At 39.6% G+C, this 26,408-nt stretch overlaps 1 protein-coding gene across 1 annotated transcript in view; it reads right to left on the reverse strand.

The window, feature by feature from the left end:
• Positions 1–478: 478 nt before the first annotated feature.
• Positions 479–26,408, reverse strand: part of LOC136872639 (mitochondrial carrier homolog 2) — a 141,651-nt gene continuing 115,721 nt past the window's right edge. Inside the window, exon 7 of the mRNA XM_067146447.2 lies at positions 479–1,351. Coding sequence (XP_067002548.1) covers positions 1,156–1,351 — 196 coding nt within the window. The 3' untranslated portion in view covers positions 479–1,155. The remainder of the gene's footprint in view (positions 1,352–26,408) is intronic.

Raw genomic sequence — 26,408 nt, forward strand, 5'->3', positions numbered from 1 at the left:
ATAATTCCTTTTTCTCATTACAGATGTTACACAGGTTTTAATCCATAGTATTGACGGTCTCACTACACTCCTCAGCATAGTGTTTTTCATTTTAACAGTCAGGAAGTTTTATTTGACAATTCAAGAACGATCTATTAGACGAGAGGACTTTGTACCTCAATATGTTTTTAATTCACTAATCATGATCACTGTCACTTCACTTCATTACGATTTTTAATTTGTTTGTGTATTATGTAATTACTGTTCTGCTACTGAAGATGGCCTTGAGATTAGGCTGAAACATGTATAGACTTTGCTGCATCTAACAGATGACTTGATTTGTATTGATAAGGAGGATTTTATACATATTTTCACTTGTAAAGTGATAACCATCAATACGGAATGAGATTTATAACTTGCAATCATAAGATACCAGTTCAAAGATCCTTAACTACAGCATTCGCAATACCATACCATAAGCATTAGCAAGAAAACTACATTTATGGTTCAACATTGTATGCTTTAATATTTTTGCAAAATTAAACTTATCATTATATTCATCATTTTAATTTACAAGAAATTTGAGAGAACTATGAAGTCAGCATGTATTATTTCACTTGATATGGAAGAAATTTACTTCCAATTATTAATTAAAAAATCTAAGGTATTTTTGAAGGCTATGTATGTATACATATATAATACAATACACATCTCATTCTCAACATTGTACACAAAACAAAACATCGCATCACATTTCATACACCCTTTTGTGCAGCTGTTAAGTTTGTACATTTTTCACGCTAATTTTGAATAGGTTTCAAAGCCAAACTTATTTTAACAATGAAGAATCGACTCAATGAGGGATCTTTGCAATGAAAGATTTCTTTCACCATTCATTTTTGTAAGGCATACATCATATTTTTGTTAGAACTGTACATGTTATGGCATGCATGTCAATGTTGACAGTGTCTGAATAATACTAACAGTATACAAACATGTCATGAACTCGGTACAAAGCAATTATTTCTGGATACATTATAGACAATTCATTCAAAATCTCAAAATTAGGGTAAGTAAAAAGTTGAAAATAAGATGCTTTACATCTCACCACATATTCACAACCTACCATAGTGAACACCCTATTTAAATACCAATTATTTTGATACTAGGATATCTCTACATTGCTCCATTAGCTATAAAATTGTTTTTATTAAGAGCAACTTTCTGTCCATTGATGACGATTTGTGGACCCACGTAGTAACGCCAAATCAAACTTGAACCACGTTTTATCTGATTGGTGCGAGACAAATGCGACCAGCAGTCAGTCCACGATGAATAGATGGGCATATGAGGAGGTTTTCCAGCAACTAGCCTAATTAACAAAACAAAAAGAAAATGTTCAAATATAAACTAACTAAACTGTAACTACAGTTACAAATAATGCAAAAATAGTAATTTTTAACTTCAAATTTACACAAGAATATCTTGTAAGCAAACTTTATAAACATTATTGGTAAAAAAACAACCTACAGGATAACATTTTTTTTCCAGAAATGATGAATCATAGTGTTGGTTTTATATTCCTAGTGCAGTATCTGTATTAAGGATCATATAAATATAAGCAGTATGCAGAACCAATTACATTCACATTTTCACCTTCACAAATTCAGTAGCAATTGAACAATGTCTGTATTTTCTGGGCTTGTAAGCCATAGTCTAGAAGCGTATGATGGTCCTGACGTTTCACTGAAGAGTGCATTCAGCATCTTCAAAGGTTATGAATGACTTTGATGGCTACAAAGCTCTCAGTGGAATGGAGTGGTGTCATAATTCCACCTCAAGTGCAAGCTGTAGTCTGCCATGGTGGGCTACAGTGCATTGCTTACCTATTGGTCTATTATGGTCATTGATTGATAGAAGTGAGCACTGACCATTCCTGCATAGAATACGTACACTTGTTTTGAAGAGTAGGATGGACGTGTTCCAAGCGCTTTTTTCTCCTGCTCGTTCCTACAACAATGTCACAGTATCTTGATTCTCTAAGTAACAGCACATTAGAAATCCTGATAAACCATAGGTCAGGTCAGTGACCACGAAGTTTTGTGCCTGAGGAAAGTTTACCATAGAGGAATTGGTGAGGAAGAAGGCTGGAGACATGGTTTTCCCATTTGACAGTTATGATAGAACAAAATTTCTGTTGATGAAAATGCTCAAGTTTCTTGACATCATATAGATACGGGGTCGAAGTTTCACACCCACAGATTATCGATGAATTGATGACTGCTTTGTACACCATGAGTTCTGTAATAATAATAATAATAATAATAATAATAATAATAATAATAATAATAATGGTGTATGGCCACCGGAGAGGCCTGGTGCGGGTCTTTTTCTTGTAAATGGCCTATTAGGCGACCTGCATGTCTGTGAAGATGAGGGCCCTACCTAGGATGATTTCTAATGCTGAATACGCCACACATCCCCAGCTCCCGAGCCATTGGAATTAAGGTTAAAATCCCCGTCCCAGCCGAGAATTGAACCCGGGACCCTCTGAACCGAAAGCCAGTATGCTGACCATTCAGCCAACGAGTCAGACATGAGTTCTGTATAAACTGTTAAGTCTTTATTCTTGAAGACATAGCCAACAAATGTCAAGCGAGCAGCACGGAGTCTGTTTTGCATATTCTCTCAAAGTGCATCGTTTTAGACAAGCTGCTCCCAAGGAATGAAAAACTTTCTACTGGTTTCAGAGTCGCGTCTCAGACAAGAGACACTGAATGCTGCAAGGTTAATTCCTAGGACAGGTTGGGCAAGATTCTTGATGTATGTGCACTGATGACGAGGCCAGAACCATATGCACACTTGAGTCTATTAACTGAGAGCTGCAGCTCCTCAGGTATAAGAGCAGTGTCATAAGTATACTACAATTCAGTTATCCTGGTCACCCGAGTCAAGCGATGTGAATGCAGTCTCGTCCAGCTGAAGAGACTTCCATTAAGGCGATACCTTAAATCAATGCCAGAGGTGTTGGGAGATAATGTATCAGAGAACATAACAGCCACAGATAGAGCAAAGAGTGTCAGGGTAAGTACACACTCTTGCTTCAATCCACGTCAGCAAAAGCATCATTTTTTTAAAAGGAGAAACTGACCTGATGTACCAACATAGAATGCTCGAACCAGGTCAACAAGGCAACCAAAGTGTCTCAACACTGCCCAGATAGCAGGCCTTGGGACAGAATCGAAGGCCTTTTCCAGATCATAAAACACTATACCATATCTTAAATAACCTGGGAGTCAACAATAACAACTCTAGCCACATGTGCGTTGCAATACTACCAGCATAAAAATATCAGTCAAGAAATTGCGAGTTCGATAGTTCAAATAACTCTGTCCCCAATCTATATAAATAAAGTTGTAGGGGGTCTGCTGTCTGTAATTCCTTTTTTTTGCCAATTTTTCAGATATTTATCAATTTTAGGCCAACTCAAGACCGAATCTGTGGTTTTTATTTTTCGTGTCTGTTTGTTTATCTGTTTGTTCCACCATCATGGCAAAACTGCTGGATAGATCTCAACCAAACTTCATATTTAGATTATACTCATCCCGAAGAAGGTTTCGATATGCATATCATTTTAAAATCTTTGAATAGACGAGGCATTTATATGAAAACCAGAACAGTTTTCCTCCATTTTCTCTTATACTATTGACTTTCTGTAAACTCCGTGGACCGTATGTGAAACGCATCTTCATTATAGACAACTTTTGTTATGTTCTTAATTTATCTTACTCTTACTCTGCACTGAGTGACTGACAGACCAACAACGAAATTACAGGTTACCATGGCAACATCTCTGACTGCATGCCAGCAGGGAAGTAACATATTGCCATTTTTCCTCATCATGCCTTTAAATTCATGGTTGTTCCTTGGGTAGAAGGCAAGAGAGGCGTCAATCGGCCATTCTGCGGGATATTGGCGGAATATCGTTGGAGGTTATAACTGTCCTCGAAAAGCTTAAGTAATAACACCATTAGCCATCTTCTTTAAGAATCCCTGCGGCTAAATTTCTCCTTTGTTACCGCTTTCTTATATCCATAAGTCATACCAGCATAATTTATTGAGGGACATTTGATTTTCATATTTGGTATTTACATATTTGTCATCATCCGGCTGTCCTCACTTATAATCCATTTTCTATTAATGTCAGCTTTCTTAACTGTATTATTTTCTTCCTTAATTACTCCGTATGTATGCAAGTGCTAATCCCAAAAGCTGGACACACTTTTCTTTGAGGAAATATTCTAAGCTATGCAAATGTATAAATTTTGGCCCCGGAAAATATCGAAATATGGATGCAATTTTAATGACGGTGCAGACCTTCGTTTCGGGATAATTGGTGGCTAATTGGTAAGTCGTATCACAAATCAGAAAGCACAATCCCGTTTCATTTTTGAGAGATCTACAACTTTGGTCCTATGACGTTTTGTCGTATTTCTATCCCTTATACGTTGAATAGAGCTGTATTTCTCAATTTCAAATTAATTTTGTACTTTTACACGTATATGTTATCATTTGGCACACTTATAGGAAAGATAGAATCATGACATTCGGCACGCACATTGACATAACCAGTGGCCATATGACAGCCAAATTTTATGATTCTAGCTGTCACATGAGTATCAAAACTATAAAGTAGTATGTGAAAACTGTACAAAATTTCACCCCATTCAATGACTCTATATCAAACCATAAATATAGGAGATACGGGAAGATGTCATGGGACCAGCCATGTACAACATTGAACGAGGTGTCTGATGGTGAAGTCTGTTTGTAGATACGTCATACAGTTTCAAAGCAGTAACTCTCGAAATAAAGGTCTGCACTTCTAGACGTGTCCATGCTTATCTATATAAATAAAGTTGTAGGGGGTCCGCTGTCTGTAATTTTGTTTGTTTTGGCAATTTTTCAGATATTTATCCGTTTTAGGTCAACTTAAGACCGAATCGGTAGTTTTTATTTTCGTGTTTGTCTGTTTGCTTCATCATTACGGCGAAACGGGTGGACAGATCTCAACCAAAATTCATATTTAGAGTATATTCATCCCGAGAAAGGTTTTGATATGCATAGGACTTAAAAATGTCTGGACAGGGTGTTTATAGGAAAACCAGAACAGTTTTCTTCCATTTTCTCTTACACTAATGATTTTCTGTAAAATCCGTGGACTATATATGAAACATCCCTTCATTATAAACAACTTCTGTTATGTACATAATTTCGCTTCCTCTTCAAATGAAGGAGAAAATTACTATTTTCTGCAGGTATCATGTTCTGAATCGAGTGACTGATAGATCGACAACAAACCTACAGGTTACCATGGCAACGTCTCTGACTACTTGCCAGCAGGGAAGTAACGTATTTGCATTTTCGTCATCATTCCTGTAAACTAGTGGTTGTTCCTAGGGTAGTACACCATGAAGAACTCTGTAATCACCTAGGTGTTAAAACAAGGAATGATCTTCATTGGTGCAATCATATTAACAAGGTTGTTAAGAAAGGTTACAGATCTCTCTTTACATGGTTATGAGAGTATTTAGGGGCTGTAGTAAGGATGTAAAGGAGAAGGCATATAAATGTCTCCTAAGACCACAATTATTAGATTATGGTTCCAGTGAATGCGACTCACACCAGGACTACTTGATACGAAAACTGGAAAACAAGCAAGGAAAGCAGGAAGATTCGTTCTGGGTTATTTCCGACAAAGGAGCATTGTAATACCAATATAAATGGTCCATTACTGGACATTATAAATTTTTCCAGCTAACTCATTCATGGTTGCCAGCGTTTCGCCCCCGTGTGCTAGGCTGGGCTCATCAGTTGGTACCTAGCACACCTACCAAGATGCTGGCCATTGTATACCGTGGAGGCCACTGCGTAGGCTAACTGTAGCCACTGGCAGTGCCAATGCACTATGAGAGACTTTGTCACATTACCAAAAATTGATGTCTGCTTGGCCATCAGATCATATAGATGGGAATCAACATCTATATCAAAGGAGTATTGTTACAAACATTTTTCAAACTATGGGCTGGGAGAACTTGGGAGTAAGGAGACAAAATGCTTGGCTATGTCGTATGTTTCGAGATGTCATTGAGAGAGAGACGTGGAATGCCAGCGTTTGAGCATAGCTTTTAAAACTGGAAAAGGTCATAATACATGAACATGAAGAGGAATTCACGAGGACAGATTGGAGCAAATGTTCACTTACATGAGTAAAGGATTGGAATAAATTATCAACAAAAATATTCCATAAATGTCCAAGTTCTTTGAAAACGTCTAAGTTGAACCTAGGTAAACAATTGATGGGGAATCTGCTACGTGGGCGAAAGACCTAAATGCAAATAATTGATAAATTGATAGATTGAATGACTGATTGAATCCCCAGAGAAAGGTGGAAGTGTTCAATACATTCCTCCACATTCTGTTGGCCTCAGGAACGGCATACGATCGTAAAACTGGGCCAACATCCACATCTCTCAAACATAAAAACACAAGTTGGATGAGAGAAGAGAGCGGTGCTGGGGCTGATTTTTGTTTCAAAAGGAACTACAACTGGGCAACCAGTAATCAGTGAACAAAAATGGAAGGAATCCGAATCTTCCGAAATTAGGTTAACGTACAAAGAAGACAAGGACCACGAAGGGTGTGGAAATGAGGCCTCGAATGCTCTAATACCGTAAGTTATGATCTTCATTTCCGTGTTGAGGTTTAACCAATAATGTAGAGTTTGAGGGATGTTGTGGTATGGTGATGGTATGGCCTTGGTGTATGGAAACGTGCATTGAAGGTGTCTAAGGAAAAAGAGAAAGACAGAATGAGAAACTGTTGTGTGTGTGTTCGAGTTAAAATGAAATGTTGTTTTTATTAATTTACTCACTCCGTATCCGCTCATGCTGACCAGCCGTTTGAAGAGTGGGTTGCGATCTGTTCAACTGTGCTTGTGTGTGTGTGTGTGTGTGTGTGTGTGTGTGTGTGCGCGTGCACGCGTGGTGCTATTCTGTCTACGTAAGTCTTGATAATGAGGGGATGAATGGCCTCGTAAAGAATGTTTGTTTTTTCGGTGGATTCGTTCAGATTATGATTAAAATTAACTTGTTGGTCTAATGATATGTAAAATATTTCTTTGATATTGAGTAGGGATCCCTTTTCCATGGTTTCAATAATTTGCATGTCTTTATCTATGTCGGAGAATTTATGATTGAATTCGTGCATGTGTAGACCCATGGCTGAATGTGTGTTATGTTTAACTGCATTAATGTGTTTAGTGTACCTGGTGTTAAAGTTCCGACGTGTTTGCTCGATGTAGCTTGCTGTACAAGTTTGGCACTGTAATCTGTAGATGCCTGATTTGCCAAATTTGTCCAATTTATTCACGGTCCCTGGATTGTGGAAATGAGAACGATTGTTGTTGGTTGTTCTGAATGCTATTTTTACCCCGTGTTTCTTAAATAGGTTTGTTATTTGGCAAACTGCATCGTTGTTGAAGGTAAAAACTGAAAAGCTGTCTTTTTGTTTCTTTTCTTCGATAAGAGTAGATTTAGGTTTGTTTTGGATTTTAGATATAATTTGGTCGATGAACCTTTTGTTGTATCCATTGGAAAGAGCGACTGTTCTGATGGTGTCTAGTTCCTTTTTTAGGTTGGAGCGAGTTAATGGACCTGTGGACTAAGCTATAGTAGGCTGCTTTTTTGTGGGAGCGAGGGTGGACTGAGTGTTGTTTTATAGTGCTGATAGTTTGTGTAGGTTTCCTGTAAATGTTGTAAGTGAGTGAGTGTTGATTTCTTGTGACTGTTAAGTCTAGAAAATTTAGAGAACGGTTGGACTCTGTTTCCATTGTGAATTGTATATGGGGATTCAGTTTGTTCAACTCTTCAAGAATAGTTAGGCTGTTGGTGTGTCTGCCATCTATAATTGTGAATGTGTCATTGACAAACCTGGTCCATTATTCTGTTAAAAACAAAAAAGTTATTGTTAAAAGTTAACTTAACCAGACTGATGAATTCTTCTATTTCAAGTTTACTCAGTTTACTATGTTAGTGCAAATTACGTTGTATGATGGAAATGGTCTCATCTAATGGAATACTAGGGTACATATTCTTAATGTTGAGAGATGCTAGTGAATGGTAAGAGTGAATTTTGAGGTTTTTGGTGTTGTTGGAAAATTCTATTGTGTTTTTGATGGAAGTTTTAGCTTGAAGGACATAGTGTTTTTAAAGGAATTTTTGGATGAATTGGGCTAGTTTGTAGGTAGGGCTGGGTCTGAAATTTATTATTGGTCTTATCGGGGTGTTTTCTTTATGAATTTTGGGGAGTGCTCGTGCTGTTGGAAGTTTGGGATTCATGTTAATTAATTTACTGACATCTTGTTCAATGAGAATGAATGAAGTGATCTTAAGTAAGAGTTTCAGGTTTTTTTTTGATTTTTTGGGTGGGGTCTTTCTTGATTGTTTTGTAATTTCCTTCTTGAAAAAAGTTGGTGGTTTTTTGGATGTAGTCTTCTTTGTCTAATATAACGGTGGTATTTCCTTCGTCAGCTTGTGTAACTATGAGATTGTTGGATTTTATTTCCTCTTTTAACTGTTTGATTTGTTGCTGTTGGTTGGTGCTGTTGTTAGGTTTGTTGTTTATTTGATTGTTAAAATTAGTTTTGTTAATCTTTTTCTGGCTTCATATCTAATTTCTTCTTGTTGTTGTGTGGGGATTTTACTAATTGCGTGTTCAGTTTCTGTAACTAGGGTGTTTAATTTATCATATCTGGATTGCGGACTCCAACTGAATTTCAGTCCTCCGCTTAAAATTTCAATTTCAGTTTCATTAATGGTTGTTTTGGAGATATTTACGATTGGTGGGTTGAAATTATGCTTCGTTGTGTATCTCTTTGTCAGTGTTTGAGACGGTTTTGTTCAATTTGGGTGATGTGGAGTGATTGATATTGTCGTTCGCTTTTTTGAGGTTATCTATTTTCTTGTTAAGATTGTCTAGTTTCCTAGCGGCAATGTTTTCCGTTACGTAAAGCGAGTGTCTTAGAAAATCGTTCCAATAAGTTGGGGGAAGGTTGCGAGCTGCGTCTAAGTGTGCCTCGTAGAGTTGAGTGTTCACAATTGTCTTTTTCTGTAAAGGAACTTAATTTCTTCTTTTAGCCAAATTTTGTTGGTTTTATTTCGGGTGTTTCGTGTATGGAATGTTGACCTATGTTTTGGGTTGTAAGCTTTTAAAAATCTAGGAGTTAGATTATTAAGAAGGCATTCTTTCAAAAAGGTGATATCTTTGTTGATCATAGTTATCTTTTTCCTCAGATTTAAATATTTATGAGCGTATTTGTGTGCCTGGTTGGCCATCTATCGCAAGTTATGATCTTCATTTCCGTGTTGACGTTTAACCAATAATGTAGAGTCTGAGGGATGTTCCACCATTCAACACATTACAACAATTTATTAAATTATAAGAAGACCGGTTTCGACTCCATGGAGTCATCATCAGTTCTTGGCGAAAATTAAAGTAAGGGGAAACTGATAACAATCATCATAATGAAAAATCCATGCACCTATACGGGGTTGCTTGGAAATACATCATTGAGTTGATAGATATTACCTAGAAATGTAACATACACTTGGCAAGGAGAACTTGGAGCTTAGAAAGTTCCCAGTTCTGGCTCTAACAGTTTTGTGTTCATAGAATACGGAACACTGGAATTACATGTACTGGATTGAAAATATATACAAAACACAATAAGGACACTTATAATGATGTGGGAAACTTGGCTCTCTAGAGCATTCTCGGATTTGACAGTCCTGTTTCTGTCTGAAAAAGATTGGATGAAACACACACAATGAAGCAAAATGTATAAAGACATAGATCTAGTCTAAACTGTCGCACGTTCATGTACACGGAACACTGGGAACACTTGTATTGTTTGATAACACACTCGTTCAAATGAAAACACTTATAACCATATGAAATATTGGCGTTACAAGAACGTTTATGGGTTTGACTGTCCTGCTTCCCCTGACTAAACTAGTGAAATAAATATACATTGAATGTTAAAGATAAACTACTGGGTATTTAAAGTTCTGGTTTTTGGTTTCAAAAATTGTCATGTGTTCGTGAACACAGAATAGAACTGCCGGTCCTGCTTCTGTCTACTGGAAACTAATGCATTAACGCAGTTGAAATTAACTGATTGTAAGTTTATACACCAATGCGAAACACTTGGCACTTTAATATTCCTGGATCTGAGTAAAATATTGTTGTATGTTTACACAACTTGGCATAGACTTGTCGAGCGGTCTTGTCACAATCAACCAGAATATGTGAACCTTTTTTAAAAGTTTTTTTTTGAAACCATGGACCCCTACTCAATATCAAAGAGATATTTTGTATGATGAAAATGGTCTCGTCTAATGGAATGCTCGGGTACACATTCTTTATGTCGAAAGATGCTAGTGAATGGTAAGAATCAATTTTGAGGTTTTTGGTGTTGTTGCACAATTCTATTGTGTTTTTAATGGAAGTTTTTGCTTGAAGGACATAGGAGGTGGCCGCGGGAGCCGGGAGCTCCCGCACTTGGCGGCCATCTTGAATTTGTGTCTTGATGGGTGGGCTAGCTCACTTGGCTGCTAGCCCGGCTGGTACGAAGCTTCCTTCTCACGCACCCCCCAGCCCCCGCAGGGGCAGAGGAAAAACAGAAGGAATTTTTGGATGAATTGCTCTAGTTTAATTATTGGAATTACTGGGGTGTTTTCTTTATAGACTTTGGGGAGTGCTCTTGCTATTGAAAGTTTGGGGTTCATGTTAATTTACTGGCATCTTGTTCACTGAGGATGAATAAAGTGTTCTTAAGTAAGAGTTTCAGTTTTTTTTTGATTTTTTGGGTGGGGTCCTTTTTGATTGTTTTGTAATTTCCTTCTTGAAAAAAGTTGGTGGTTTTTTGGATATAGTCTTCTTTGTCTGATATGACTGTGGTATTTCCCTTGTCCGCTTGTGTAGTAACTATGAGATTTTTAGATTTTATTTTCTCTTTTAATTGGTTGATTTGAAGTTGAACAAAAGAGGTACCACACCAGACTCGGACACTGGCAACGAGATACCCAAGGAACATAATTTCAACCCATCAATCGTAAATATTTCTAAAAATACCTTTAATGAAACTGAAATTGATTTTTTAAGCACAGTACCGAAATTCAATTGGAATCCGCAATCTAGATATTATGAATTAAACACCCCCGTTACAGAAACTGAACACGCAATTAGTAAAATTTCCACACAACATCAAGAAGAATATGAAGCCGGAAAAAGATTAACGAAACTTATTAACAACAAAAAAAAAAACAACAAACCTAACGATAGCGCCAACCATCGGCACCAAGAGCTATTTCCCATGTGGGTCGCATTTTATCAAATTGATCTTAGAGTTAATATTCAAGGCTGACAGCCCCCCACTCAAATGGTACCTTAACGCACAGGTTTCAATTAAGAATTGAAGCTCAACAGTTTTTTGAAGTGAAAAGTGAAGCTAAATGGAATGAGATTACGTACATATACTGTTTACACTGAAGTAACTACTTCAAAAATATAAAGTATTTGTGCTTTAACTAAAGGTAGGCTGTTCCAAATCATTTCCCAATTTTAAAAAAATACACGTTGTCTTCCAGGTTATCTGAGATAAGGTATAAAGAAGTTGCTGCTATTCTCTGCATTTTTCTTAAGAGTTGTTGTGTTACCTCTACTACAGTGGTAACACTAAACAAGGCACAAACACAGTTAAAAGGGAGGGTAAGAGCACAATACACAATATAAGTAAACACTACACACTCGGAAAAACAGAAACTAGCATACGCAGATCTCCAACAAAACAAGTACGTAACAATCAGTAGGGCCAACTAGTGAACGACAATAAGGGAAGATGGAAGGGCTGGGAACCTACCAAAGGCATGGACATGGCTTAGATAGCGGATTCCGAAATGAATCACCGTGATCCTTAGATTTTAAAATATTATTTACAAGATAATTCTACATGTACATTCCAAGTTAGGAGCTATAAGTTCAGTGATATACATAGGTTGTTCGTAGCAGTGTAAATTCAAATTACGAATCAGCTGTACATCTAGTTACCAGTGCAGTAGTACAATACAATTTACAGGTTATCCAAAATCTAGTGTACCGTACCTAAAGTGATACAAAACTAGGAGAGGCAAACCCTAAGGGAAATACTATTAAACTACAATATACATATTTTAGTGAAACAAAACGGGAATGCCTCGGAAAACGAACAGGTAAGTCTAGCAGAAAAACTAAGGCGTCATAAGTAACTAATTTGGTGAATCTAGGCGAGGTTAGGGCAGACTCCTGTATGAAAACCAAATCGGAACATTACAGAATTTTTGCAGGAACGGGATTCAAGAGTGCTTACCCGAGGAGTGTGCCATCCCGAAAACCGGAGGGACGTCATCCAGATAGGCTGCTCGCAGACAGATAACCGAGACCAACAGAATTCAGGATACAGAATACCTTCGAACACTACCTCGCTCACTATATATAGGAATTACTGGCCTTGGAGGCAACCAATCAGCGTGCACGTGTCCCCTATCGCCACCTAGACTCACCAATCACAACCTTACTTTCGATTGAGAACTCAGACTAACATTCTAGAATACGCATGATCGCGAAAGTCGTATTTTTCCAGAATAAACAGAACACACTTTGTAGAACACATACCAACAAAGTAACACACCCAGTACAAAAGTTATGCAACTTTCTAGATCTTTCCAGGAACTACAGACAGAATTCTACTATTTACAAATGCCTATGTTACATTATACAGTACAGGTTAGGTCATTAAATTATCTTATGCTCTACAAATAACAGTACAGGTTAGGTCATGATAAATGAAACATTATATGGTACTTCGCCAATAAAGTCTTTAAAAAAAATTACATTCCACTCATCCTACATAGTTCACTTGTAACATCTTCCTCCCCCCGAAAGTCGAGCCCTGCTCGACCAATAATATAACATCACTGGGGAGCAAGCGATAGAACGTTTTCACACAGTACCAATAGTACTTTAACACACACACGATTTCTTGAAGTAGCCTTTGCGATAACCAAGCAACACAAACTGTCACATAATTTTCAAAAATAATATAGATCCACCTCTTGAATAAATATCACAAAATCCACATGGATTGTCACATTGCACTTCAAAATGCCTTCTTTCATATGATTAGACAATTGTAGTCTGTCCACCAAATCGTGAACACCGTACTTTCTTCCAAATTCTAGAAATACCAAAACTCTTCACTTGTTGCTAACACTTTTGCACTACTTTCCCACAACCGTCACAGCACAGCTAGGGCACCGGTTCTTGCTGATGATGCGGCTGCCGACACGGCCGTTTGACGCCAGCCTCCATTCAATGTCAGTCCAAACCGGACACCTAGGTGAGATGCAGTTCAGTGGTCTCTTGCACCAAATAAGCAGGGGTGAGACACCGTCCAGTCCGCCTGCCACCAATGTTCCCCGCAGGGTAGTGGTGCCGGATGGTGACGCCCAAGATACACAGTGTGCCTCCCCATTTGGCACTTCAGGTTGCTGCCCGGAAAAGCTGGTCACTGCAGCCGCTGTAACACGCACAAACCGCAGCAGACATGGGAATACTTTGAGGTAAAAGTATGTTGCTGGGCTCAAGATCTCGCGTAGAGTCACCCGATGGGTGGCTTAATGAATATGCAGTAGGGACTCCCTCGCACACCAGGGATACTAGGGCACTAGCCCCGGGGTAAGCACTGCTATCTAAAATTCGTGCAAGATAATGGTGGGGGTGAAAAGAAACTACAGGAGGGTGCCCTAAACCTGACCGTAAAAGGAAGAAAATTCCAAGTAGTGACCCTAAACTAAAACTTATCTAACTTATAATACTAAATCGATTACACTAGAGGATACCTAAAGTATTCACTTACACAATTACTTACAACTAACTTACAATAAAACTTATTATTATCTTATTACCAAAACCTTATAAATAACCTCACAATAAAATTATTTTATAACTAAATTCTTACAAATAACTTACAACTAAATCTACAAGGTTACCAACAATGGTATTTACCCTTCCCTACCAGACTTAAGGTACCTTGATCTGCGAGAGATGTACTCTGCTGATCCTTTTCCTTTCGGGATCGCTCACCAATAATGTCACCGGGGTAAGGAACTTTAAGATGGTGCAGGGACCTCGAAATCTGGGGGCCAACTTACTGATAACATGGTCCGCAGCACTACTGACGGGATGAGTTCTAATAAATACCTGGTCACCCACAGAGAGATTGTGCGGTCTTCGCCCGTGGTTGTAATTACGCTGGACCTTAGCGTAATAAACCTTCAAGTTCTTTCGTGCACGGTGCCAATTAGCTCGGATCTTTTCTGGGCTGGCATCGTCGGGCAGAAGATCATTAATTGACCATAGGTTAGATAGAGGAGAATTTGGAGTAAAAGCCAACATCAACGAAGCAGGGGTTTGCTTGTGGCTTTCATGGACAGCAGTGTTAAATGCAAATGACAACCAATTCAATGAGGAATCCCACTTGGAGTGGTCTGAGGAGTGATAAGCGATTAGGGCAGATCGCAGGTTACGATTCACTCTCTCAGCATAATTGGGCTTCGGGTAATACGGGGTAGTGGTTACATGAGCAATGGATAGATCAAAACAGAAATTCCGGAACTGGGCAGAAGTAAAGGCTCTTGCGTTATCACTTACCAAGAATTGACAGGGTCCAAACGAGGCGAATATCTGTTTCAAGCACGATATGGTGGTGTTGGCGTTAGCCATCCGAGTGGGGAACAGCCACGTAAAACGCGAAAAGGCGTCAACACACACGAGTATGAAACGATGAGCATTCCGAGATCTAGGGAAAGGACCAATATAGTCTATGAACAGTCTTTCCATGGGGCGAGAAGCTTGCTCAGAAGACAAGAGACCTAGACGAGTATTCGGGGCAGGTTTGCTGATGTTGCAAGTCTTACAGGACTTGACAAGGGTACGGATCTCACTATCCATGGATTTCCAAATAAAGTGGTTACGGATTTTTTCCCTTGTCTTGAAAACGCCCAGATGACCGCCCACTGGGGATTCATGAAAGTATTTGAGGAGAGCCGGGACCAGGTTAGTTGGGACTACAATTTTGGGGTCTCTGCGACCACGAGCAGGACAACACAAGACACCATTCTTAAGAATATAGGGCTTAACATGCTCACCGGATTTAATCTTGTCGACAATGGCTTTTAACTCAGGATCATCCTCTTGATGTTTGGCAATATCCTTGAAAAGGAAGGGAGAGTCAGTGAGAACTACATTGACAAAAGCTGATACTTGTTCGGGAGATGAGTCAACTGGCTCGGATTGAGGGTCAGAGCTGTCTGGATGGAACATCCTACTGAGGCCATCAGCCACAACGTTTTCCGTGCCACGAATGTGGCGGGCTTGAAATTGGAAGGCTGAGATGCGCACTGCCCATCGTGCTAGACGACCGGTCTTTCGCGGTTTGGCCAGTACCCAACTCAACGCCTGATTGTCAGTTTCCAGATCGAAAGGGAGATGTTCCAGGTACATTCTGAAGCGTTCTAAGGAGAAGACAACAGCCAGGGCTTCCAACTCATAAATGGAATAATTGCGCTCAGCAGGATTTAGGGCACGGGAAGCATAAGAAATAGGACGACGCCCTTCTTGAAATTCCTGTAGAAGAACTCCGGATATGCCTGAGGAAGAGGCGTCAGTCTGAAGGATGAAGCGTTTAGAAAAGTCTGGCATAGCCAGTACAGGGGCGTTACATAAGGCAGATTTCAAGTCCATGAAGGCTTCACGTTGGGCATCACCCCACACAAATTTGGCATCCTTTCTTCTCAAATCGTTCAATGGAACTGCACGTTCAGCAAAATTAGGAATAAACTTGCGAAAGAAATTCACCATGCCAATGAATCTGGCTACAGCCTTGACGTCCTTTGGAGGGGGAAAATTCTGGATGGCGGCAGTACGAGACTGATCGATTGCGACACCCCTCCCCGACACGATATGTCCTAAGAAGGACATCTGGGGTTGTGCGAAGGAAACCTTGGATGCCTTGAGGGTTAGACCTGCTTTACGCAGTCTTTCCAGCACTTCGTTGAGATGGAGTAGGTGTTCCTCGAAGGTTTCGCTGAAAATTACGAGATCGTCCAGGTAATTATAAACAAACTTGAACTTAATGTCCGATAAGACATAATCTAGTAACCGTGTAAGGACAGCCGCTCCAGTTGCTAGGCCAAAAGGGACGCGTTCGAATTCATATAGGTTCCAATCGGTTGCAAATGCAGTGAGATGCTTGGATTCTTCGGCAAGGGGTATCTGGTAATAAGCCTGATTTAAATCGAAAGTGGTGAAAATTTTTGCATTAGCAAACCAAGAAAAACAAGAGTGCAAATCAGGAAGAGGGACAGATTGGAGGACTACCTTACGGTTCAACATCCGATAGTCCACTACAGGCCGATAACCACCTTGTGGTTTGGGAACCAGAAACATTGGAGAAGAATAGGCTGACTTGGAAGGGCGTATCACTCCATCAGCGAGCATCTGATCAATGATAGCCTTCAGGGCTTTCATTTTGGGAGGTGACAACCGGTACGGAGGAGAGCGAACAGGTATGCTATCCGTAACCTCAATTTTGTATTCTAATACATCGGTGACACCTAACCTGTCGGTGAAGACATCAGGGAACTTATCGCAGAGTTTCCTAAGTTGATTGGCCTGCTCTTCGGGTAAGTGATTAAAATCAAAAGCCTTGGGTTCATCGGAATCTTCAGGAACAGCGTTAACGTGGCAAGGCAGAATAGGGGAGCGATCACACAGCTCAAAGGTTCTTGCAGAAAATTTAAAATGGAATCTGTTGAACTGGAGGTCCAAAATCATGCCTGTTTTAGCAATAAAGTTTGCACCCAATATGAATTGGCAGGATAAATCTTTTGCCACTAGCACTGGCATTTTCCAGGTGAAATCACGGACTCTAATCTTGACCTGTAGGGACCCTACAATATTCAATGAATTGGAATTAGCAGTCTGGCATGTTAAGGACACTGGTTGTAATGTAGGTAGCTTGCAAACAGTTTTCATAGAATCATACCAGGTCTTGCTCATCAAGGTGACACTACTCCCAGAGTCTAGCAATGCACAGACAGGTTCATTATTTACCTCTATGCATAAATATGGTAGTTTACAAGAAGGTATGGCAGAAATCCCACAAGATTGTAAGAAATGAAGATCCGAGTCAGCCTGGGAGCAATCATTAGCCTCAGAATAAAGTAAATCAACCAAGGTACAGTCATGATCGATAAGACAAGAAGCCATGCTTTGGAATTTGTCATCAGAACAGGCGGTTAGTCCTCTAGCACTACTACGGCCTGGCGGTCCAGAGCCAGAAGTGTTACGTGGGCACTGCCTAGAGAAATGCCTAGTTGATCCACAGTTACGGCAAGAAGTACTGGTGGACAAGCCTCCACCCATCGCAGGTTTCCTATTGTCTAATGTCCCGGCCTTGGGACAATCCCGCCTGAGATGAGCCGTGGAGCCACAGTTGAAACATGAACGGGGATTACACGCGTTGGAAGCAGGTGACGGGGTGGTTATATAATCCTGAGTAGGGGGTACGGTTATAGGAGGTGGGGCTAATGCCAGACGTAGCTGGTCAGCATATCGAATGCCTTCAGCGGACACTGTAACTGCTTCCAACTGGGCGAATGTTGCAGGTCGGGGTGAAAGAGCCAGATATGATCTATAGTTGGGGGCGAGACCTTCAACTATGTTGGCAACAATCTGAGCCTCTGAATAGTGGAGCCGGAAAATTTTAGCTTGGAGCTTAATGTCTTGAACATACTCAGATAGTGACTCATTAAAATGTTGTACTCTAAAATAGTGCTTCTGCACTAATGCAGACAAGGCACGAGCAGGAATGAAATATTCAAGAACATGGGCATGAAATTGATCTACTGACCATCTTTCAGTAATGGCCCTGACAATGTGCTCAGAAAGAGCTCCAGAGACATGTGGGTATAGAATTTGAAATACATTGTCGTTACTGACATTATACACTATTGCCTGATCCTTGAATTCGGTTAGAAAGCGAAGGAAGGAAATAACTTCATCAACGGAGTTAACTGAAAATTTCAAAGTACCTTTAAACACAGTGGTCAACGGGTGAGGCAGATTGGAGAAAATCTGGGGGAAGACAGGTGTAGGGGGTGCTTGGGAAGGCTTAGAATAATCCAGAGGGTTTAGCAAGGCCTCGTGCCTTTGATTCGGGTGCCCTTGTGAAAAGGCCGGAGTACAGGATAGGTTAGGATTAACGTTATCCTGCAATGTTACGGGCGCAGACAACCTAATTTGAGAAAGGTTCTCACTAATCTGAGAGACCATTTGGGCATTCACCGGTTGTGTAGAGGTTATGCAACTCGATACGGGTGGCGCTAGGACAGGTGGGTGGTTATGCACCACTGAATCAGACCCGGGTTGATTAGGAATAGAAGGTAAACACTGAGCTTCAACGGAATTAGCAGGAATCATAGGAAAATTAGTACGGTTACCAACATGCAAAAGAGATGTATCATCAGAATGACTTACAGGTGTCGTAGGTCCAGACAATGAAACAGAAGATTCCAGGGCAGCATTAGTCACCTCAGACTCCTGAATATGCCTAACACCAGCACTAGGTGTCAGATTGCCCACTTGAACAGCAACAGATGCCTTGCCACAATTAACACTGTCACTCATTGCAGATGGGATCGACACTTGAATTTGAGAAATGGTGTTATTGCCTTCAAACAAACCACTGATTCTGTTGAAAATTGTGGAAAACTGTTCTAGTAAGGTTTGACATTTCTGCAGCTCAATTTCCGGCAATTCAACAGACAACAAATCCTTAATCCTGTCTAAATAATGTAATAACTGCCCCTTAACCCGCGCTAATTGGCATGCGAGGGCTTCGAAGCACTAAAGGACAAAAGAATGGCGTTAAATTCGGGTAACCTGTCTTCAATCACGGCCAAAGACTCACGCAACTCGTCTGTAGTTAACTCAGGTATGGTTACAGGTAGGTCAAGGGACTGCTTCAACAGGCTAGTGTCATCTCTAACATTCCCTGTCGAATTAATTTTGCGAATTTTTAACTCGTAAATCAGTTCTGCCTTTCTTAAATGGAAAGGATTAGGAACAGCGCGAGCCATCCTGACAGGTAGAAACAAGATTTCAAGCGATATACGAACCACAACTTTTACGGAGTTTTAGGTTAGGTATGATCACGGTTCACTTTTCTTCTTCCGCAATCTAGCGCTTGCCTCTGCTACCAAAATGTTACCTCTACTACAGTGGTAACACTAAACAAGGCACAAACACAGTTAAAAGGGAGGGTAAGAGCACAATACACAATATAAGTAAACACTACACACTCGGAAAAACAGAAACTAGCATACGCAGATCTCCAACAAAACAAGTACGTAACAATCAGTAGGACCAACTAGTGAACGACAATAAGGGAAGATGGAAGGGCTGGGAACCTACCAAAGGCATGGACATGGCTTAGATAGCGGATTCCGAAATGAATCACCGTGATCCTTAGATTTTAAAATATTATTTACAAGATAATTCTACATGTACATTCCAAGTTAGGAGCTATAAGTTCAGTGATATACATAGGTTGTTCGTAGCAGTGTAAATTCAAATTACGAATCAGCTGTACATCTAGTTACCAGTGCAGTAGTACAATACAATTTACAGGTTATCCAAAATCCAGCGTACCGTACCTAAAGTGATACAAAACTAGGAGAGGCAAACCCTAAGGGAAATACTATTAAACTACAATATACATATTTTAGTGAAACAAAACGGGAATGCCTCGGAAAACGAACAGGTAAGTCTAGCAGAAAAACTAAGGCGTCATAAGTAACTAATTTGGTGAATCTAGGCGAGGTTAGGGCAGACTCCTGTATGAAAACCAAATCAGAACATTACGGAATTTTTGCAGGAACGGGATTCAAGAGTGCTTACCCGAGGAGTGTGCCATCCCGAAAACCGGAGGGACGTCATCCAGATAGGCTGCTCGCAGACAGATAACCGAGACCAACAGAATTCAGGATACAGAATACCTTCGAACACTACCTCGCTCACTATATATAGGAATTACTGGCCTTGGAGGCAACCAATCAGCGTGCACGTGTCCCCTATCGCCACCTAGACTCACCAATCACAACCTTACTTTCGATCGAGAACTCAGACTAACATTCTAGAATACGCATGATCGCGAAAGTCGTATTTTTCCAGAATAAACAGAACACACTTTGTAGAACACATACCAACAAAGTAACACACCCAGTACAAAAGTTATGCAACTTTCTAGATCTTTCCAGGAACTACAGACAGAATTCTACTATTTACAAATGCCTATGTTACAACATTATACAGTACAGGTTAGGTCATTAAATTATCTTATGCTCTACAAATAACAGTACAGGTTAGGTCATGATAAATGAAACATTATATGGTACTTCGCCAATAAAGTCTTTAAAAAAAATTACATTCCACTCATCCTACATAGTTCACTTGTAACAGTTGTATATAGAAGATCATGTCAGCTGTACCTCTTGAGGCATGGAAACCACACTGAGACTAAGGAAGAATTTTCTTAGAGACAACCTGGAGATGGCTAAGTAAAATCCTTTCAAGAAGTTTGCCAGCCATGGACAGCAGGTATGTACACAACTAGCTCTAGTACCGTAGCCATCATTGACAGGACAATCACTTAACATGCGCATGATGAAATTTTTATCCACCCCTCACACTGTTCCGCAGTTTCTGAGTCCCTGTCAGTGGCTTGCTGTGATGTACTCATTTTGTTGTTCTCTGTAGCCCTTTATAGTTCCATATTATTATTTTTTGCATTATTGCTGCTCTTGATTTGATCTCTTCCATTCAGTACAAAAGAAAGTAAAGTAGCAGATTAATATTTAAAAAATACTGACAGGTGTACAAAGCCTTTAAAAAATAGCTAGAACAATCTTATAGCAAATCTCTTTACAGTCTATACAGTTAGTTACTGGTTCTTGGACTTGAACTTTCACATGACTGTCACTGACATTCCCCTTATTTTTCACTGTAACAGAAAAAGTTATAGAACAAAATCTGCATGAGCTATTTTTGTGTAAAACCAACCATATGAGAGATATGTAGAGTTTAATGCTTTAGGCCCTTTCTGAAGCACCCTGTTCTGGTGAAATTTTTTCAACTACTTATACTGTAGTTAAGATCCTACTTGATCTTCTTCTAAACCGAAATATCAAGTTTAATTACAATCCAACCATCCATTTTCCAGTGAGGCTGTGACACAGATAAATATTAAAAACTCGGCATAGGTCAATATAATTACGTCAGTATTCTTGTCGGAATACAGTATTCACCGACTGGAATGTTGTTTATGTTATCATATGCAATGCTTGAAGAAATGAAAAACAGCACAGTTTCTCACTTTTCACGGGCAATAGTACGCTGGCATTCTAACACTGCGGAAGTTCCAGTGCTGGAATGACTTGGCCTCAGACAGCAGGGAACATTGCTCTGCCGTTTTCCATTAAGTATGCGCATTCTTCATTCCTTAAAAGGGTCCACCTTTTCAATACAAATAAATGTTATAGTTTATTTACAACATATATTTACACTTGGAACTAGTTTTGACGCTGTTTGGCGTCATCTTCAGCCAAAATGTGGGAAATAGGCTAGCATGTAGACATTTATATTACAAGGTGTTACATTAGTGTGATTAAATGAGAGAACATGAAGACGCGAAGTACAATGTCAGTTTCAAAGTGGTCATGAAGGGTGAGTCAAAATTGTATAAACATGAGATAACATAATCACTTAAACAATGAAACGTATGAACATATAAACTGTAACAAAACCATGCGGAAGTACGAGATGATTGGCATTGGAGATTCAAATTATTTCAGACACTCTTCCATTGAATGTTGCCTGCCGCGAGTGTAGTACAAAACATAGGTTATATTTCAATAAACACAATCTTCTCAAAAATGCACATAACATTATAAAATATTTGGGTTGAGGTGAAATTTGGCAGTTAGGGATTGAAATCACTTATTCAATAAGTGTCAATTCAAAAAACAGCTGTAAAGGGTGAGACAAGAATTGCACAAGCGTGAGTTTGGACTCGATAAATGCAAAAAACACATGAAACACACTCGAAAATGTAGGTTCGTGATGGATTTGGCACAAAAGGTCTGCGTTCAATCATTCATTCAATGGCACCGGTACATTTTCGAGTGTGTTTCATGTGTTTTTTTGCATTTATCGAGTCCAAACTCACGCTTGTGCAATTCTTGTCTCACCCTTTACAGCTGTTTTTTGAATTGACACTTATTGAATAAGTGATTTCAATCCCTAACTGCCAAAATTTCACCTCAACCCAAATATTTTATAATGTTATGTGCATTTTTGAGAAGATTGTGTTTATTGAAATATAACCTACGTTTTGTACTACACTCGCGGCAGGCAACATTCAATGGAAGAGTGTCTGAAATAATTTGAATCTCCAATGCCAATCATCTCGTACTTCCGCATGGTTTTGTTACAGTTTATATGTTTATATGTTTTATTGTTTAAGTGATTATGTTATCTCATGTTTATACAATTTTGACTCACCCTTCATGACCACTTTGAAACTGACATTGTACTTCGCGTCTTCATGTTCTCTCATTTAATCACACTAATGTAACACCTTGTAATATAAATGTCTACATGCTAGCCTATTTCCCACATTTTAGCTGAAGATGACGCCAAACAGCGTCGAAACTAGTTCCAAGTGTAAATATATGTTGTAAATAAACTATAACATTTATTTGTATTGAAAAGGTGGACCCTTTTAAGTTTCCTATCTTCCATTCTCAGTTCAATATGGACAAAAATGAAATTCTTAGATTTAAATTCTTCATTCCTATCAGCACTTCAGAGCAGGGATTGAATAGCTGGAATACTATGATGAACCAGTGTGTCACATACCAGTAATTACCAAAACATATGTGAACCAGAGGAATGGCATGCTAGAAAGGAAATTTATCTAACTTCCCAGCTACTTCGCGCCAATATTAAGATAGGCTGTTCTACTTGGGATGCAGCAGTAATTCCATCTATCAGAGATGAGTGGCAGCAGAAGAGGCAATGCACATCGTCACACCAATTTTATGGACTATATTGGCTATCGATATTGTAGGCCTTCAAATATTTTTTTTACAATTTGCTTTACATCACACTGACACGGATAAGTCTTATGGCAACAATGGGATAGGAAAGGCCTAGGAGTGGGAAGGAAGCGGCTGTGGCCTTAATTTAGGTACAGTCCCAACATTTGCCTGGTGTGAAAATGGGAAACCACGGGAAAACCATCTTTAGGGCTGCTGACAGTTGGGCATGAACCCACTATCACCTGGATGCAAGCTCACAGCTTCACACACCAAACTGCAAGGCCAACTCGCCTGGTACATTTAGTTTTTTCCCGACTATTATTATTATAATTGAGTCGAAAACATACAAATTTACAGTCAACGTAAAAGTCATTTTGAAGTACACAAAACATAACATGTAAGATCGTATTACATATGCACAGTATTTTGCAATGTCCAATGCACTCTGAGTGGCTTATAGGAGATCATCCTCCGTGCAAGATGTTGGGCACAGAGGGCACTGAAGCATGTGGCTTGTTCTTGTCCACATTCACATCGTGTATCACTTCTGCTGAACCCCCTTTTCTTCAAGTTATCCCTGGATCTTCCCACTCCTGATCCCAGCCTGTTCAGGGACTTCCACACCAGCCAGCTCTCATCATGTCCAGGTGGTAACTGCTCAGCAGCTGGCATCCATCCACGAAGGTGAGGGGTCCTCTTCTTCCACAGCTCCAGCCTTGCCTTCTCTGGCGAGACAGTAAGCACCTCAGATGTCCTCAGTAAGCTCTTCCGGGATCAGCCGTTGCTGAGGAGGACTATGTCCATGCAGCGGGTGGGTGCTGTTCTGTTCCCACTTTAAGCCTCTCCCTATTGGCTCTGTGATATTCAGACATTCAATGTAAAGGGAGTCATTCTTCCTCCTTTAATGACTTCCTCTTGCAGTATTCTTCAAACAATCGTTCCTACACAATTTTTTTCCTCATTTTGATAATTTCATAATTTTCCTTGTCAATATGGGCTGATGACCACATGGTTTTTCACTTAAGATAATCACGACAAAAACTACCACCATCACCAGTTAACATGACTGAACAACATTTCCATGTTAGCAATGCTTGGCATTGATATGGACTAAGTAACAAAAGTCTAAATTCATGAATATCTCTGTTATCATAGTCGGTACAGTGAAGCTGTCTGGTCCAGAAAGGCAACAGTACTGGCCAAGAGGATTTGTTTTGCTGACTACATGACATATCATAATCTGCAGGCCTTCGGGCTGAGCACCGGTTGCTTTATAGGCCATGGCCTTTCAGGGCTGTTGCACCCGGGGGTTTGTTCAGTAAAACTGTATAAGACATGAATGATCGGAAATTGTATTCTCTATAACTTATATTATAGAGAATTTATCAATAAGAGCATTAACAACACAGATATTAAAAATTATATTTATATACTTATTTATAGCCTAAAGTGCCTTATTCCCTGATATTACATAGCTTTTCATTAAATTCTGTTTGGACAGACAGACATGGCAGATACAGAAATACCATTCTTTTTCAATTCTCTTATTTTATATATAATATAGTTGTCACATACAATGTGATCACCTTTCTTGAATATTTAAAGCAAAAAACTTAGTGGTTTAAAAGTTTTTGTATCTGAAATTAAGGCAAGTCTGGGGTGGTGTAAATAAATGATATGGCATTTGAAATTTACCCAGGATTATATATTATAATCGTATGGCCTCAGCTACCATGTGCAGACATTTCAAGTTGATGCCATCTGGCTGTCTGCTCGTCAATTTCGTTCCGTTTTACTCTAGGCCCACCAGATGGCAGACCGAGTAAACCGAAACTCTCTTGGGTGTCTGTGGCTGAGATTTAATTAATTTTGTCGGGTAAACACCAAATGTGTCACCAGAGATCTTTTACATGCCGACGTCTTACGACATGGAGTGTCGAATGGACTTTTTTCCGCCCTTCAAAAATCCGGCTACCTCTGCCAGGTTTGAACCCGCTATCTTGGGATCCGGAGGCCTACACTCTACCACTGATCCACAGAGGTGATGTGGTGACGATTACTTCTAAATAAAATATTTACAATTACACAGTAAGTGTACAATAATAATAATAATAATATATATATATATATATATTCGTTTACGGCCATTAGAGACCACGTTAGATAACAATTACATGTTTCTGGAAGCCTTCCTCACAGCCCAGAACTTCAGCATCCTCTCTCTGGCAGCCTGTCTTCTTTCGTCCGTCCACCCACGGTTAAGTTTTGGTTCGTCATGGAATCCCTGAAATCTGTCGATCACTGACCTAAACTTTGTTCGGTTTGAGATGTCTTCCGAATTTAGTCCCACCTGTCTGAGATCCTTTCTCACCTCCCTGAACCATTTGTCCGACACTTTAGGTCTGCTGTCTAGTATTGTGAAAATCCTTTTCGTTAGTCTCTTCTCATCCATTCTAAATAAATGCCCATAGAATTTAAGTCTCCGTTTTCTCATGCACTCGGTTAGCCTTTCATTGTCTCGGTAAAGTTCTTCCCTTCCTCGCAGCCTATACTGTCCATCCACAATCTTTGGACCCATTATTTTGCGAAGGATCTTTCTTTCAAATTTCTCAGCTTCTCTCAGTCCCGCTTTTCCTGTCATTTGGAGGCACTCACTAGCATACAGACATTCCGTTTTAATCACTGTATTGTAGTGCCTTAGTTTAGCTCGTCTGGAGATGGTTTTCTTCTTGTATATAGGATATGTCCTACGAAAAGCCGCAGCCATTTTCTCCCGTCTGGTGTTGTTTGCTTCTCTTTCATTTGTTTTCAATTGCACTATTTCACCCAAATACTTAAAGCTATCAACTCTTTCTATTTTACCGTGTTCTGTCTTCAGGTACCGAGGGGCTGTTTTGATGTTTGTTATATATTTAGTTTTTTCGAAAGAAATCTGTAGTCCTGCTTTTTCTGCTTGTAGTTTTAGTACATTCAGCTGTTCTATTGTTGTGTCAGTATTCCTAGATAGCAGCGCAACGTCATCAGCAAAGGCAAGGCAATTAATCATGACACCACTTTTTGACCCTCCAATGTATACTTGGTTAAGTAATCCTTTTCTGTCCAGTTCTTTTT

The sequence above is a fragment of the Anabrus simplex genome, chromosome 4 (genome assembly GCF_040414725.1).
Source record: "Anabrus simplex isolate iqAnaSimp1 chromosome 4, ASM4041472v1, whole genome shotgun sequence".
Taxonomy (NCBI): domain Eukaryota; kingdom Metazoa; phylum Arthropoda; class Insecta; order Orthoptera; family Tettigoniidae; genus Anabrus; species Anabrus simplex.